We start from the raw sequence: 17415 nt of genomic DNA on the forward strand, positions 1-17415 counted from the left end.
TTGTCCGTGATCCTTAGAAACTGGCTGGCGGCAGGCGTGGATCCGGGAACCGGCCTTGGTTCCTCGAGAGCTGGCAGAACGGCGGCGGTAAGAACCGGAAGGACTACGAGCAGGAGGAGCCGCCGGACGTGGACGAGCTGCCAATCGAGTTGCGTCGTGTGGAGGACGTGAACGTGAACCTGAACAAGCACACAGACTCGTTGAGCATAAAATCGAAGAGCCTCGGTGACATCCTGGAGATCCAGCGACTGGAGGATCTGGTGAGGTCCAGATCCAGCATCCCGGGTTTATGCTCCATATTAACGTCGGATCTGAATCTGGACGGTGAGTCTCGGACCTCGTCGTCGATGAGCGGATCGAAGCCACGGCTGGTCAAGCAGAAGTCTCATCTCGAAGACGTCGCCGGTTTGGAAAATCCTGTTAACACTGCCATTCGAGAACTAAATAAGGACATTCCAGACTCTAAGGTAGGCAGGCTCGAAGTCTTCTTGAAACGGTCTTCTTCTTACATTCGCCACTGTTATTCGTGCGATTCTAGGTAACACCCAGTCATCACTCGAAGCGAGGAAGTATCCTGAAGCAGAGCTCAATGAACGAGGAGCTGATGTCCACGGATCGTTTAGAGGAGAAGGAGCGGGTCCGCCGGAACATCATGAAGCAGGCGTCTCTGAACGAGGACCTGATCTACAAAGGGACCACGTTCGAGGCTCTGCGCGAGTCGTTGTACTCGGGAAACGCGTCGAAGCGGCTTCAGCGGTTCACGGATAAGATCAAACAGTCGACGAATATCGAGGTCTCGGGGATGTCGATCAAGAACGGTTTCGTGAAGATCCTGCAGGGCTGGAAGTCGAGCGAGAGCGAGGCAACGCCAGCGGCCGACGCGCAGGACGAGTCCAAAGCGAAAGCCAGCGACAAGGTCGAGCCCGCCGCGACCGTCACCAGGGAAGTGGAGGGTATCGAGAGACGCTTGTCCAGAGAGGACGGTTCGGACTCGTCCAAGGACAACAGTTTGCAGAGCGACACCAGTGTCGACTCCGAAGACAGCATCGGGTCCGTGATCTACGTGCCAAAGCAGGACGTCCCGCCCGCGGTGGACGTTCTGCCGGCTACCACCGGTCATCATCACCTGACCAGCACCTCGGCGCCTCCTTCTCCCCGCGTCAAACATCCGCCGGACATCTCCAATTCCATACTCAAGCTCATCTCCATATCTCCGCTGCTCAAACAGTTTCCGGCGACCAGCAAATCTCTGCCCCCACCTAGTCCGCCCGGGCTGTCACCTAGAACTTTGAATCCAGTGTTCACGAGACCGTTCTTCGCTCCCCCTCCGACCCAGCAACCTCTGAACGGCGAGAAAACGCTTGCCTCGAGCAAATCGGACAACGTCGACGTCGGTCAACAGCCGGCCAGTCCGGTTCCAGAGGCTGAGAAGAAGCCCGAGAAGACCGAAGTCCGTAGGAGCAGCGTTTTCGAAACCAAGAAACCCTCTTTACAAACCATACGCGCGTTCAGGTCCATGTCCGAGACTGTAGACCTTGACGAACCAAAGACCATAGAGGACACCGCTCCGTTGATATCCAACGCGGTGGAGACGAAGGTGACGCCTTGTCCAGAGAAAGAAAACGTGATTGTTAAAGAGGACGAGAGTCGTAAGGTCATGTTGAATCAGATCAAGGAGCTGTTGAAGCAGAAGTCGGGCTTCGCGACTAGAACTAAACCCTCTTTCCCATTAGTTAGGCGAGCCTCGTCGACGGCCAGCGGTCGTTTGGAAGCTGTCACCAAGGTTCTGCCTCGGCTGCTGTCGCTGGAGCTGTTTAACCCCGAGACCGACGATCTCGACAGCGACTCCAGCGGTGTGTCGTCGCCGGAGTCCGTGGGCTCGGTGATCAGCGTGATCTCGGACGAGAGGTACGCTAAAAAAGACAACAACAAGTCCGAATGCACGGAGTCCGAGGTTCTAGACAGCTCGGCGGAGAACGTTTCCGATCCAAGCGACACCACCAACGAGGAATCTTCGGGATACGTGGCTGACTCGAAAGAGGAAGAGGTTCGAACCGTGACAGACTCCTCGTCGCAATGCTCCAGACTGTTGAAAGCGGCAGCTAACGTGGCCAGCTCCTTGGAGGACACGGTGGAGGCTGCGATACAGAAAACGCACACCCGAGTCGGCTCTCAAGCACAACGCAACACAGAGACGTCTATCAACACCGAGAACAAGATTAGAACCGAGGCTGCCTTGAGCGATCAGTTGCCAGAGGTGGAGGACACCTGGAGCGAGGAGTGCCGGAAACATTTGATAGACTTCACGGAGAGGCTGAACGGAAACCTGATGCGATCAGACCAGAATCGCGAAGCGTCCGAAGTCAAAGAAGATACGAGCCTTGGTCAGGTCTTGGAGAAGAAGGGGAATAAGTCTGAGCAGGTACCGATACTATCTTCGGAGATCTCGAAGTCTACCAAGTCCTCTAAATACAACGACTTGTCCGACACGATCGCTTGGCTGAGCAACGCGAACAACGGTTTCCCCGAGAACGCCGAGAACAACGTGGACGCCAACAACAGCGGCGTCGACATGCACAGGAGCACGTCCGACGACATTATGGACTTTGTGATGGTGTCGAATACCGGGGAGTTTATCGGCGAGAAGGAGAACTCCGAGAAGAACTCCGCGAAGCCTTACGTGAGGTCAGCGAACTCTATAGAGTCTAGCGACATAGGTGAGTCCATCGACAATACCATTAGCCTGAGCGACGGGAGTCACGCGGACTCAACCGGAAGACTGTGCAGCAGCATGGTCTCCCTGTTGTCCAACAACGCGGAGTACCCGAAGTCGTACGCGGAGAAAAGGAGACTGCAGATCCAGAGACGCTCGGCATCCGAGGAGACCCCGCCTAGGTACCCCGACAACAGCAAACGCAGCACGGACTGTCTGGTCACCAGCACTGGGAGCAACGCCACTCTGAGCGCCTCGTCGTCCCAGGAGTCCCTGCCGTCCGACCGAGGCGGCGGCGCCATAACTTATCATCAGTACTATCACGTGTTCAGGGAAGGCGAGCTGGACCAATTGATCAACAAGTACGTGGAGAACCTGCACATCATCTCGTCCTACTACGACCACGCGAGCTGGTGCATCGTCGCGGAGAAGGTGCAGGTCTGGACTATATGACTCGAGGCCCGTGCTCGAGTCGCACATTCTAGTCTCCACGCCAGGCGGATCACTTATCGGGGATCTTAATCAGCTTGCGACGCCTCGGGGCTTTTACTTTCGTGTGGTACTGACCGACTTCTTTGCGTTTAGAAAACTGTATGTGCGACGGCAACCGTCTCTTCACGAGCATCGTTCCACGGAGTCCTTGTGCTCGGATTTATCTTCAAACGTTCTGGCTGAGATTGATTAACTGTCAGAGAGACTCTGCCAGGAGCATAGTCAAACACCGAAACCGACTTCACGTCGTCGTATGCCGGGTTGCCTGTCCCCAGGCGACATCGTTCTCCATATTCTTTTAATTCGACAAACCGAGCTTTCGTCTCTTAAATGTTAGCTTACCGAATCCCAGAATCGTTTAACGATATACGTACTCGACTTTCTAGATGCAACGAAATTGGCCATCTCGAACTTGCTGTTCACGAAGTACCACACGATCCAAAGAGCATTTCGTCGCGCGAGTATCCAACATTTCTAGCATAAACTCTTGTATCCACGACGTGTTGCGCATGTCGACGAATTCTGTTGAGTTGCAAATACAAAATATATCATGTACCATTCGCTATGTACCAAAAAAAACAGGGGGTGGGGTGGGGGCGGTGGACGACGCGCGGAGTTAGAGCCAAAGATGGGAAACCAAAAGCAGCGAGATTAGAGATTAACGAATAAGGGGGCGGCGTGTAAATATGTAAAATAACAAGAAAACGTTTCCGACGTAAGCGCACAGATCGGTAAACGAAGGTATTCAGCAGTAAGCGACACTAATAGAATAGCGATTTGTATCATTCGTCTAAGCGCTTGACCAAAAGATGTTTCTCGTTTGTTTGTTCGTTTGTTAAAAATTCGTCTTCGGTTCTCGTCCCCGTTGGAAGTTCGTAATATTCTAGACTCGAACCGTGATATCGCGTAGCTTTAGTTTAAGCGTTTAGGTCCATGGTTCCTAATCTTTTTCATCGCAGAGAACACCTGTTATCGATCGGTCAACTTATTCTATTTAAGATATCCGTAAAATGTGCGGGATGTTCACACGATTACCAGCCACCGTTCGCTAGGGAATATGTGAACACCCGATATGATGTCGGTGATCGGGTACGATTCGAGTCGTGTTTTTGCTCATTTCTTAAAACGTTCGAATCTCTTGAATGTTTAGTGTTTTCGCACAGGACATGCTAAACCTTTATGCGCATCGAGGAGGTCCGGGAATCGGTTAGGATCGGTCCGCGCGATCTTCGCGTAACCGTGGATCGATGATAAAAAAAAAAAGAAAAACGAAAACGCATAGAACGTACAAGAAACTGTCTCTCGTTTTACCGCGAGAGGCCGTGCGTCAATCTCTCGCTGTTTAAGGATTGACACGCGCGGCAGCAGCAAACGGCAATTTTCATTTAATCGTGCAATGTATATAATTATCGATTCCCGTTCGGCAACCATAGATTACTTCCAGATGTAACGATGCTTCGGTAGCGTTTATTCGGCCGGGAAACAATCAAGGGCTTGCGAGTGAAATGTATATCGGAAGCGAGGTCCCACGGTAGCGGATGTTATTGCGCTATTACTATAGAAGGGTTCGAGGAAACTGCTACAGGAATGCCTCGTTTTAACGAAGAGAATTTGTTTAGCAGATCTGTCGTTGTGTTAATTTTTTGAAAAAATGTTCTGGCATCGATTGAGTCGTGCCACCGCAAAACTATCGCGTGCATACGAATCGTTTCTACGTGAAGATTTGTTAAACGAGGTATTGCTGTACGCCCACCGAAATAACAAGAGGATCTACTTACATTCGAAAAGGCACTAAAACCGTAGATGAAAAGTGAATCTACGTACGACAAACAGAATCGAAGGTGTAAACATTTTTGCGCGTAGAGTTAGCTTCTGAAAAATAACAACGGTAAAAAGTGGGTAAATAGCTGTGGGATTAGCGCCTTAGCGACCTTGGACGACCAATTAAATTTCTTATCAAGTAGCTCCGTGGTTCACACACGCTACGCGAAGATCCTCTTATCATTTTGGCTGAAAATATTCGCGCTCTGTCGGTGCAAAATGTTTATCGGAAATGTAAAAAAAACGCAAGACCTCTACTATATCATAATTCGACGTACAGTTCGATGAGACGAGTCAGCCTCGAGTTAGAATTCGATGAACACAGTGAAGTAGAACGATCAGAGGCGCGGCACTCTCGCAAAATTCGAAACCTAATAACGCGAAGGACCAAAGTAAAAAAAAAAAAAGAAAAAAATAGACTGCGTCTCCGACTTCATTGGCGTTTTACAAAAAAAAAAAAAAGAAAAACGTGCTTACGTAAAACAACAAAAGATGCGAGGATGCACAGCGGGATCATCAAGTGTTCGGAATTGTTGTAATATCGCAATAACTTCAAGAAAAATCACTCGACGAGCGTTATACCACAGATAGCAGGAGAACAACGTTAACAAATCTCTCCGTAAGCTTATCGTTGACAAGGGGAGTCGAGAGGAGGTTCCTTCGTTTTCGAGAATCCGAAATATTCAAATACGAAAACATTCTTTCGGCGAAGATTGTTGGATATTCATCTCGTAAATGTTAGTTCACAGTAAACGATTAAACGGGGCGTAATGAAAAGGGTTGAAACGAAGGACTGTAAATCTATACGCATTAAACGGTACTGACTGCGAGATAAAACCTAATTAAAAGATGCAAAAATACATATATATACATACATATATATATATATATATATATAGATCGCGAAGTTGTTGACACAAAATATCAAATCAATTTACAAAAAAGCGTTTTTCGTAGATGTCATAATAGTGAGAAACGATCGCGCGCACGTGTACGCGAAAAGGGATTAAATAAGTCTCCAAAGTAAACTTTAACGGATCCAGTGATATTATACTTTATATGTTATGAACGAGCGTACTTTGCTACACTTTTTTTGTAAATATCTTACTGAGAATACAAAAATCTACATACATATATACATCTACGTGTATACATACATACATACATACATACATACAAGTATCGGCAATCTATCACGATTTCGTGAGAACGTTCGAAGGGTTGCGATCGGTTCAGGAGGGGGGGTAGGGGTTGCTTGATTCCAATTCCAACGAACTATCGGATGATCTGAATAAATTGAATAAATCTGAACAAATTGAACTGAACGCAACTCGACGGAAATATCAGTTAGTTTCTGCTGCGGGGAACTAACATTTTATGGAAACGGCGTCACCGGAGGAGAAACGGGCGAATGCACAACCAGCAAACTATTCGATAGGTGGAGAGAATTCGTCGCAACTTTGAATCTAGAGCCTAAATATCGTTTATTGCTCATCCGTACGTTTACGAACGTCTCCACGATCCATACGCTGATTTACGAACAGTCCTTTGACGCGTTCTTTTTTGTTCTTCTTGGTCGATATACCGTAAGGGTGCGTGCCTCGCTCGCGAGAGAGGTTTCTATAAGGGTTATACGTATACAATGCGCACGATTCGCGTGTAACTCGCAGGATCGATTTGTATAAAGCGAAAACGAGTGAAGCGGACGCGGGAGGAAAATACGTACGCGACTATCACCGTCAGAAGCAAAAACTTATTGTAATAGTATTAGGGGGACCGGAAAGTAATGTCGTTTCTGCGCATATTTATCTGTTTGAATTTCATGTAAACGAACGACATAACTTTCCGGTCCACCTAATGTATCATAGCGATCAGGTATGCGCGAATACTATAACTAATTGAAAAATTGAACAACAATCTCGATGCGTTTGTACAGCGAATTTTTGTTCTACGACTTGATTCCTCGGTTTCACCGTTGCAGGGCACTTAATATGTCGGTATAATAATAGTCTTCCTCTCGATACGTTGCGTTTAACTTTGAGCGTGTAGCAGCAACAACAGCAGCTCGATAGTGAAGATTTTGTTAGTCGATGTCGAAATAACATTCGCGCATGCCTACACATACCGTAGGACGTACCGACGTAAGATTCCCCTAATCGTACTTAAACTCCGCCACCAGCAACAACATAAAGAAACGAACAAAAAAGAATACGAATAAAACTGTGTCGGATCTTTAAAACGCTGCGTACCTAGCGATGGCTGTGTTCGACAATGCTTACATGTGTGTATATGTTATGTTATGTGCGTGGCGAGTGTGTACATATATACATATACACATGTATACAGGTGCATATATGTGTACGTATCACGTAAAGGAGGAAAGGAACACACGCGCGCGTACAAAAGCGTACATAAATTGCACAGATACACACCGTGTATAAGGTCTAATAATCCCACACTCTTATATAGCGAGTATTTAAGATGAAAAAAAAAACAAACAATTGTCCTTCGCGCATATTTATTCCCTTTCCATCCGAACGAGGAGCGTTAATAACTAACCGCGATTAATAATAACAACACGAGGTTCAGTGTTTGCGTACTACTTTCTATTATATCGTAGCATATCGCGCGTCGTAGCAGGTGCGTCGGAATCGTTCTGAAAATTTTTCGAGAGAGAAACGATCGAAAGAGAGAGAGAGCGAATTTCTTTCAAATTCAAATTACTTCCCGCATTTATTCGGAATCGTTAACCATTATAATTAAGGTCGCAAAAGTTTTCAGAGCGATTCCGCTGTGTAAGCGTAAACAAACAAAAAAATATGGTTCTATCCAAGGAGGACGATTATCGTAGGAAATGGTGCTAACACTTTACGAACGATCAGCGATTTTGGGTGCCACTGGTAGAACACACAGTTTTGTGAACGTACTCGAAGAAGCAGGTTTTAATTCCTTCGTTACAGTCAGTTTTCGTTCGACTGCACAATATCAGGGTAACAAATTCGAGCGATTTACAAAACGAACGAGAAAGAGAAAAGACGAGAAATACATATTAGTAATTACATCCGTATAATCAGTTTACGAACGATCCTTCAATTTTTTCGCATCGACTCAACTACGTGTATTATAGCTTGCGAGAATAGATCTCTATCCGGCAAGATTATATATATTATATTATATAATTATAATTATATAATAATATATATATTATATTATATTATATTATAATATTATATTATTATATCATATTATATTATATATAGCCGAAATATAATATATATATATATATTATATTTCGGCTCGTGAGGTTTGTTTGAACAATAAGAGACACACACGGGAGAGAGAGAGAGAGAGAGAGAGAGAGAGGAGCCATCCTCTCTCCGGTGTTACGAAAGAAAAAAAGAAAACTGCAGATACTTTGTTTTACGTAGTGTTTACTACTACCACCACCGTCTAACAATTATTAATAACAATTACCTCTATCCTTAGCGCATACACACGTACATACATACCATGAAATTGAAAGAAAAAAACATTTAAACGATACTTCGAGGCGTTGGACACGCGCGAACTTTCAAACGCGTTTAATTCTAAGCGGACACGAGTGGGGGCGCTACAAGATAAATTATATCTCTTCGGTATAACGATTCTAGGGCTTGGGGTACGTTCCGCTTGGCCGGGTACCTCGGAGATGTTTAAAAGATATTGACAATATATATACATGTGATTGACAGAAGGTCCCGTCACAGTTTTTGTAAACTACATCATGTTTCTATAGGATTTACCGGTCGGGGAACGAAGAAAGTACGAGAAATCGTAATAATCACGATCGTGATCAAGGTGTGACGCGATACCGATTCGAAGAGAACACGAAGGAAGACCTTTTTCTTTTTAAGTACGGCAAGTTTTGAACATTCGAGAACCGTTTATCCTTACGTTTAAGATCTACCGCTTTAATTGAACAGTTGAAATTTTAAATTTCAGTCGCTAACATTGAAACACCTAATTCTGAATTTGAATCGAAATTCGAGATCGTTGGGCATATTTAATTAATTATCGCGTACGGTCGGCTTTCCTCGTTCCCCCGCTTTAGTAATATTATCATCGTACGAGAGAACAATTTTTCTCCTTCATTTTCTCTTTCGTTACTTTTTTCTTCCCCCTTTTCTCTCTATAATATATTCGCGGTCCAGTGATACTGCATAGATAAGTTTGATTGAAACTTTCCGGAACGATACCGAATTATCAATTCAGTGCACTTCGATCGATTAATTGAACTCGTTCGTTGTTCATTTTGAACGTCTATTTAGGCCATGTTCGAAACCAGACCAGACTTCTATTTTATACCTGTATTTCACGGTCCGGATATTAGAATGATTATCTACTGCGCATTATTATGTATATGTACATTTTCGGTTAATAGAGATAATATTTCATATTTCTATCGGAATTATTGACTACTATACCCTGTGAAACTGTTTAGCATGCTTATTTTTGTTTACCCTACCGAGAAATCTCCCCCCCCCCCACCCCCTGAACAATTAGCTATATTTTTTTAATGGATCGTGTAATCATTTTTTTTTATTGTGTTTCACAAATTAATGGTTAAGTTTAGAAACTTAATAATAATATCTAGTAGGTATGGCAAAATAGACTGAACAAGTAACTGTGGTTTTATGTTTCATTTATTAAACTAATTTTTCCAACGTTTTCAATTATATCACCATAATGAAGATGTTCATATATATATATATATATATATATATATGTATGTAACATGTAACTATTATTTACTGTATGTCATATGGAACTATTGCACTATTTTATTTCAGTAGAGTCCATCGAGTAACTTCGTTCATTCGTAACATATACCGCAATTTAATAAGCTTATCACTTTGTGTGTCTTATTAATTTTGGAAGCAATTCTTGGGAGAGTCGCTGAAAAATGTTTCGGTAAAAACAATGCAAAAGCTTATTATATATCGCGTTCGCTTCTCTATATTTAGTGTAAAGAATCACATATATATTTTGTTGCTCGTTTTTTTTTCTTATCAAAACTATTAGATCAGTTCTTAAACGCTTTAAGAGAAGGTGTACTAAACGTGGTAAAAAAAAGGAAAGCATATGTACATATACATAAACTACAAAGTTTCCACAAAAAGTTATGTACACGTAATTATGAAAATACAGTAAGTATTTGTGTTACAGTATGTATATTCGATTAGCAGTTTTGTAACGGACTTCTTTACAAAATTCCTTGTGCTAAAAAAAGTATGCACAAGAACACCAAGATACACTGATTCTTTTCTACATTGGTATAACATTATTTGATCTTTTTTATTTTGAAAAACTTAACATTTTCTTAATGAATACTGTAGGCAAAATAGTAGGTGCCATTCTGTGTGTACCAGCTCCAAATGAATCGCTTCAAGCAGCTGTAGAAATAACGTTATTCTTATATATTTACAAATCACGCACCTATACTATCCAATCGATCAATTAATTAAAGACGTACAGCATATATAATGAAATATGCTTACAAAATTAATCTTTGTTTTTACATACTTTATACACCTTTCAACAATCAACACTGTATGCAATTTATTCACGTCGTAGGTTTTCCAATCGGGCCTGCAAATCAGCGTCTGCGTCAAGATTTCCAGTATCGTCGGATCCGGCAGCTGCTGCAACCGGTTGCCTTGTACCAGTTACAGTTAGCGAACCTGACGCCTGTGGTAGACCAGACAATTGGTCCGTTAATTGCAGACCCAGTTCATCGAGAACTTGCGATACAATGGCATCGCTGAAAGTACCAAGTGAAACGGTTAAAGGATTACCAGTAACATCTAGATTTACAATTTTTTCATTTATTTTACCTTTCCTCTTCGTCTCCCTCATCCTCCATCGCATCATCTATCGCATCATTCATAATCTCCTCTTTCATATCCATTATTTCTGATTGTTTTTCAAACTCTTGCAATATTTTCTGAATTTGAGGAAGATTCAGTTGCCTATAACGGTAATATACGTTAGACATTGTAAAAGCGTGAAATGCAGTTTCATTCTAAATATCAGTAAAATATTGAAAATAATATCACTTGTTCATATTCTGCATTGCTCTTGTAACACCCTTCATTGCCTGCGCCATTGTATTTTGCGAACGTAACGTCTGTATTTTCAATGAGACCGCTTGTATATTCGCTTTCATTAACATAAACTTCTTCACGTAACGTCTGGTTCTCACGAGATCTTTTGCCATAATTTTTACAGCATCCTATGAAATAGTAACGCTAACAGTAGGTATCGAATAAATATATATAAGATGGATTTCACAAAGTTAAGTTGTATCACCATTTGTCCATCTTTGGCCAGCTTCTTTATATCTTGTATAATTTTCTTTTCTTGTTGTTCCATCCTCATTCTTTCTCTATCTAGGTCTCTCATCGCCTTATTCAAAGCTCTCTGATTCTTCCTGAGCATTTCCTCGGGAGTAATTCGTTTTCCGAACAACCACTCCATGGTTCTGGATGAAGAATTGTCAGCAAATTTGTTTCACTACAAATAAAATAAATATATAAGCCATTAAATAAAATATTATTTAATGAGTATTAGTTCTATATTACTATTATCATGTTTCCACCAAAAACATTATGATTCTCAAATCTTCCGACACAATTAACACAATGTACTCTTTAACTAAATCATTGTTCGTATTATATTCCTTAATCTAGAGGGAAATTGGCTCGTTTAATAAATAAATAATAATAAAGTGTACAAATACACAACAGTAAAGACAGACCTGAATTATTAAACCGTTTTGTAGGTAATTGTATCCTGAATAGCTTGCAACAATATCTTATTGTCTTTACAGATTGACTTTCGATAAATTACGATACTATTATCACAAATACAGGATACGCGGAGGTTACGAACTGATGAGTCACAAGCCCGAAATGATTAAAAAGACTCTCACGTGTAGTAATATATCGAGAATGTTTTTGACATTTCTAAACCTTATCAGCTTTCTTCGCACTGATTCAGATTCTTAAAGTATCTATCTACAGAAACAATGCTATCAAATTAGAAACAGATGAGTTCATGGTTAAGAGTACAATTTAGATATTCAATAACTCAATTGTTTCTGGTCAACTGCGATTGACTGTCAATGTCAACGTCAATTTGACAGAACCGCGAGGGATTTCAAATTAAATTTCAGCATTAATAATCAAGCTTGTTAGTAAATTCCATTGAGTGTAATTTGTCGGGGATTTTTTCTAATAAATTTATTAACGATCGCTTTACAATTTGTAAAATCTTTTAGAAATTAAAGTGTTTTCAAGCAACAATGCAGTGTACGTATGTGTGGCGATCATGACGCCTCTAGTGGAGAAAAAGTGAAGCTCCTTTCGGCGTTCGTTCAGCGCCAATTACACCAGTGGCAAAACGCTCAAACTGTTCGCCAAATTACCAACGGCCAATTTTGGCTAACAGTTTGAGCGTTTTGCCGCTGGTGTAATTGGCGCTGTACGGACGCTGAAAGGAGCTTCACTGTTTCTCCGCCAGAGGCGTCACTGTCGCCCTCATTTTAAAACATTAATTACGGCAAAATTAGTGGATAATAAAATAAATCAAGAGCACAGAATTGGTCAGTAGAATTTACTGCATCGATATCGTATAAAAGAACAAATAAGAACATTGCGAAACAAACATAGTCACCCTTTGAACTCTAGTGTTAGTTAATTATATTTTGCGTTGTTTTCGTTTGGTTTCGTTTGACTATTGAGAAACAAAAATACAATACGCATTTCGTTCGTAAATTCTAACGAATAATTCATATAAAAATTGTTTAATTCAACGAACTTTTTGTCTGTATTTAACAAAAATGAAACTCTAGTTTAATCTTGTATTTTCGTGTTCGAATTGTTTTGATTTTTCATTCATTTTCCCGCTAATTTTCATCATGAACGTGGGTGTACGCTCAATTTTTTTGAGTAATTGTAAATAAAACTTATCTTTGTTGTACTTTCTGAATATTTCGTGCAGCAGAGACGGAATATGGAATTAAACGATTTTTAACTGTAACATGAAATAATGTATTTGAACGAAATTATAAACTTGTTGCGTACGGTTGGCAAGTTTGCATCATATCAAAAAATAGGAGGTTGTGTTCACCCAAGTATTTATGTATCGCTGTCGTCCGAGTTTGCATCAATAAAGTAGTACAATTAATAATTGTATCGAATCAGGAGAGAAAGAAGCAGATAATTAATTAATATACAATAAATTAATTACCTTGGAAGATCGGTTTTATGTGCGACGTATTACACGTGTGGTTCAAGCTATCGGTACTTGGTGCGTTATGTAGTCACGCTGTCATAATAAAAATTAAAACTTTGTTATAAAATTATACGCATCCGCGATAACTGATATCAAAATGAAGACAGCTTTTATGGTTGCTGAGAAACCGTCTCTGGCAGCTTCGCTGGCCAATATTCTAAGTAACGGACGATGCACTACTAGAAAAGGTAGGTTAAATTTCACGATAATCGGAGCAAGCTCCTGATTTAATTTTATTTTTCGAATTTGAATATTAATCCTACGTATTTCAGGCTTAAACGGATCGTGTTCTGTGCACGAATGGATAGGCCAGTTTCGATCTGAAACAGTAAACTTCAAAATGACATCTGTTTGCGGTCATATTATGACTTTGGACTTCATTGCGAAATATAATCATTGGGACAAAGTGGACCCTGTAAGAGAAAAATATGTACAATTGAAATGGTGTTTAGAAAATTTGCTCGCGTATGTATTAATGTAGAGTTATTCTTTTGGCTTATTTAAGGCAGAGTTATTTTCGTGTCAGACCGAAAAGAAAGAGGCAGCTCCTAGATTAAAAATCCCTTATTTCCTCGCTAAGGAAGGAGCTCACTGTGATTATTTAATATTATGGCTGGATTGTGACAAAGAAGGTGAAAATATCTGTTTCGAAGTTATCTGTGCAGTGCAACAGGGGACAAGCAGGAAATTAAATCCGAATGTAAGCTTTTCTTACTAACATTACTTAAACGTATTTTAACGTCGTACTGATTTAGAAAATTTTCTTTTATTTCAGGACATTTGGCGAGCAAGATTTTCTGCCATCACGGAGAAAGATATTAAAGCTGCAATGGGCAACTTAATAAAGCCAAATGAGAATGAGGCTAAAAGCGTCGATGCCAGGCAAGACTTAGATTTGCGAATTGGTTGCGCTTTTACCAGGTTCCAGACGAAATTTTTTCAGGTACAATTAAAAAATATGATTAACATAATAATGTTTCTAACATAGATCACATTTATTTGTTCCTTTCTTTCTTCAGGGAAAATATGGAGATTTAGACGTATCGCTTATCTCTTACGGTCCTTGCCAAACACCAACACTAGGATTCTGTGTACAGAGGCACGACGAAATTCAAACGTTCAAGCCTGATGCCTATTGGGTTCTACAGGTATCACTTTTTCCATAGAATTACGATTCTACGCACCAGAATGTATTTCTTCTAAATCAACTTGAATATTCAGTATAAAGGAGATAAAATCCATTCAAGGTTACAGTAAAGTCTTCCGATGGTCAAGATGTTGTCTTAAGTTGGGGTCGTGTGCGATCCTTCGACAAGGAGGTAGCGAATGTGTTTCTCAGCCATGTGAAGGAGTACGAGCAAGCGACGTAAGTATTTAAACAACTCGGAAGATTTGTTATAAAGTAATGAATATGCTGAAACATTTATTGAATTATATAATCCAGCGTGCTAAGCGTGGACAGCGTGGAGAAAACGAAATCACGACCGATAGCGTTGAACACAGTAGAATTAATGAGGGTAGCGAGTTCAGGGTTGGGAATGGGACCGCATCATGCCATGCAAATAGCAGAACGTCTTTACATACAAGGATACATAAGTTACCCTCGAACTGAGACTACCGTGTACCCGGAGAACTTTGATTTAGCGTAAGTTCTGCGATGATAATTATTTCTACTCACTTATTTTTACGGTATATGCTAATGTATGAAATGTTTTTGCGTTTAGTGCAACGCTCAAGCAGCAACAGAACAGTTCAGACTGGGGAGATCAAGTTCGTAAAATATTAGCCAACGGTATTAACAGACCAAAGAAAGGACACAATGCCGGGGACCATCCTCCCATTACTCCGATGAAACACGCCACAAGAAGCGAACTCGATGGAGATTTGTGGAGGCTGTATGATTACATTACGCGACATTTTATCGCTACTGTAAGTATACCCAGTTATAGTATTTCATAGTATATAGTATATATTATATAATAATTATTATTATATAGTATATTATATATATTATATATTATATTATATTATATTATATATTATTATATATTTCATAGTACATAGTATTTAATTTCAATGAGGAGATACTAAATATTTGAAACCTTCTAGTTAGCTCCGGATTGTAAATATCTAAGTACAACGGCGAGATTCGAAATAGGGATGGAAACTTTTACCGCGAACGGGCATAGCTTGTTGGATCCTGGATACACCAGTATTCTCACGTGGCAGACACTCGGTAGTAACGACACGTTACCTAAATTTACACCTGGCGAAAGAGTCAACATACAAGAGGTGATTGCGAGAAATCAATATTGGTTATTTCTTAACGAGCCTAATGAGAAATTATTCGTATAATTCGTAACAGACAAAACTGCTCGAATGCTACACGCAACCGCCCGATTACTTGACAGAAGCGGAATTGATTTCCTTGATGGAGAAACACGGGATAGGAACTGATGCTTCAATACCGGTACATATAAACAATATATGTATGCGAAATTATGTGAACGTTTCAGGAGGCAGGAAACTGATACCGACTTCGTTAGGAATCGTGTTGGTCCATGGTTACCAAAAGGTACGAATTTCTGTAATTTATACAAATTATGTGATTCGCTTCATATCGATTTCTTCACAAATTAGATAGACCCCGACTTGGTCTTGCCTACGATGAGATCAGCCGTCGAGGAACAGCTGAACCTGATAGCTCAGGGACGAGCCGATTACCATGCTGTGTTACAGCACACGGTGGAAATATTCAAACAAAAGTTCAAGTACTTTGTGCACAGTATAGAAGCGATGGACCAATTATTCGAGGTCTCATTTTCGCCCCTTTCCGCGTCGGGAAAGGCGCATTCCAGATGTGGAAAATGCCGACGTTACATGAAATATATACAAACGAAACCGTCAAGAATGCACTGTGTGCATTGCAACGAAACCTACAATCTTCCACAGAATGGAAACATTAGGATTTATAAGGAACTGAAGTGTCCGTTGGACGATTTCGAATTGCTTTCCTGGTCCACGGGGGCTCGGGGGAAAAGCTACACGTTCTGCCCGTATTGTTACAACAATCCACCGTTTAGGTAATTATTCGATACCATAACGCGAGTAATCGTAGATCGGATTCAGCGTACGATGTTTAAATGTCCAGGGATATGAAGAAGGGAACGAGCGGTTGCAATTCGTGTACGCATCCAACCTGTCCGCACGGTATGAATTCGAACGGTTTGTCGAGTTGCCTCGAGTGCGATTCGGGTATACTCGTGCTCGATCCTTCGGCTGCACCGAAATGGAAATTGGGCTGCAACCGTTGCGACGTTCTTATTCATTTATTCGAAAATGCCCATAAAGTAATGGTCGACACCGATGTGTGCGACTGCGGCGCGCAGTTAGTCACTGTGGAGTATAAACAGGTAAAGCAATCAATTTTAACTGCCACGCTGGAAACAGAGATCTGCTTATATTCAAGGATGCGTTGCTATTCAGGACACTACGTAATGTTATGCTCGCGACGAACAAATACTGAAATATTAGGAACCTTGCTTCGCCGAATAGCAGCGGTTCTCATCTCTGACGATAATCGAGACAACTTGGTGCTATATTAATAAAATATTTCATTGCAGGAGAAAACTAAACTTCCCAATGAAGCGACAGAGATGAGCGGCTGCGTGTTTTGTACACCAGCTTTTATTTCTCTGGTAGAGAAACACAGGGCGATCGCTTCGAAACCAGTCACGACCCGGAATCGCGGACACGCGAAAGGTCGCAGTCGGGGGAAACCTCGTCCTCCTAAAGATAAGATGGATCAATTGGCAGCATACTTTGTATAATAACATATAAACCAAGCCACGAACACAAACTTTCTTTTCTTCTACCACCGATGCGCTCGTCAGTAGGCGTGATTCTCGAGAATAAATTCGAATATATTCGCTACCTCAACAACGTCTGATACACACCGGCTGGATTAAGTTATTTGCAACAGTGAATCGTGCGTTTAAAAATCTCGCGATCTTGTAGTTTTTAACGAACACTAACTCGAACAGTATTGCGTTAGA

General features: G+C 41.5%; 3 protein-coding genes across 10 annotated transcripts in view; 2 read left to right on the forward strand and 1 right to left on the reverse strand.

The window, feature by feature from the left end:
* The window catches only part of fid (class I SAM-dependent methyltransferase fire dancer), a 45179-nt gene extending 35714 nt beyond the window's left edge, over window positions 1-9465 (forward strand). For all 4 annotated transcript variants that reach the window (XM_033470480.2, XM_033470476.2, XM_076522496.1 and 1 more), the window contains exons 7-8: window positions 18-467; window positions 539-9465. In XM_033470480.2, the coding sequence (XP_033326371.2) occupies window positions 18-467; window positions 539-3166 (3078 nt within the window). In that variant the 3' untranslated portion in view covers window positions 3167-9465. The remainder of the gene's footprint in view (window positions 1-17; window positions 468-538) is intronic.
* Window positions 9466-9690: 225 nt separating this feature from the next.
* On the reverse strand, window positions 9691-13450 carry Vps2 (vacuolar protein sorting 2). Of its 5 annotated transcripts, XM_033470379.2 has the most exons (6): window positions 11823-12295; window positions 11375-11578; window positions 11122-11297; window positions 10900-11034; window positions 10589-10826; window positions 9691-10458 (listed from the first exon to the last, which is right to left on the reverse strand). In XM_033470379.2, exons 2-5 carry the CDS (start codon window positions 11540-11542, stop codon window positions 10625-10627), a joined length of 681 nt encoding a protein of 226 aa, XP_033326270.1. In that variant the 5' UTR covers window positions 11543-11578; window positions 11823-12295; the 3' UTR covers window positions 9691-10458; window positions 10589-10624. The 5 variants fall into 5 exon arrangements, with proteins under 5 accessions (XP_033326270.1, XP_033326271.1, XP_033326272.1 ...); XM_033470380.2 differs by lacking the exon at window positions 11823-12295 and adding an exon at window positions 13316-13450 and having other exon boundaries at window positions 9691-10826; XM_033470381.2 differs by having other exon boundaries at window positions 9691-10826; window positions 11997-12304.
* Window positions 13415-17219, forward strand: Top3beta (DNA topoisomerase 3-beta). Its single transcript, XM_033470376.2, has 13 exons — window positions 13415-13548; window positions 13633-13775; window positions 13866-14060; window positions 14136-14303; window positions 14380-14508; window positions 14608-14726; window positions 14805-15005; window positions 15085-15289; window positions 15470-15652; window positions 15726-15935; window positions 16001-16443; window positions 16512-16773; window positions 16984-17219. The coding sequence occupies exons 1-13, from the start codon at window positions 13458-13460 to the stop codon at window positions 17188-17190; spliced, it is 2556 nt and encodes an 851-aa protein (XP_033326267.1). The 5' UTR covers window positions 13415-13457; the 3' UTR covers window positions 17191-17219.
* The last annotated feature ends 196 nt before the right edge of the window (window positions 17220-17415 follow it).

Source organism: Megalopta genalis, chromosome 5, assembly GCF_051020955.1.
Source record: "Megalopta genalis isolate 19385.01 chromosome 5, iyMegGena1_principal, whole genome shotgun sequence".
Classification (NCBI taxonomy): Eukaryota; Metazoa; Arthropoda; class Insecta; order Hymenoptera; family Halictidae; genus Megalopta; species Megalopta genalis.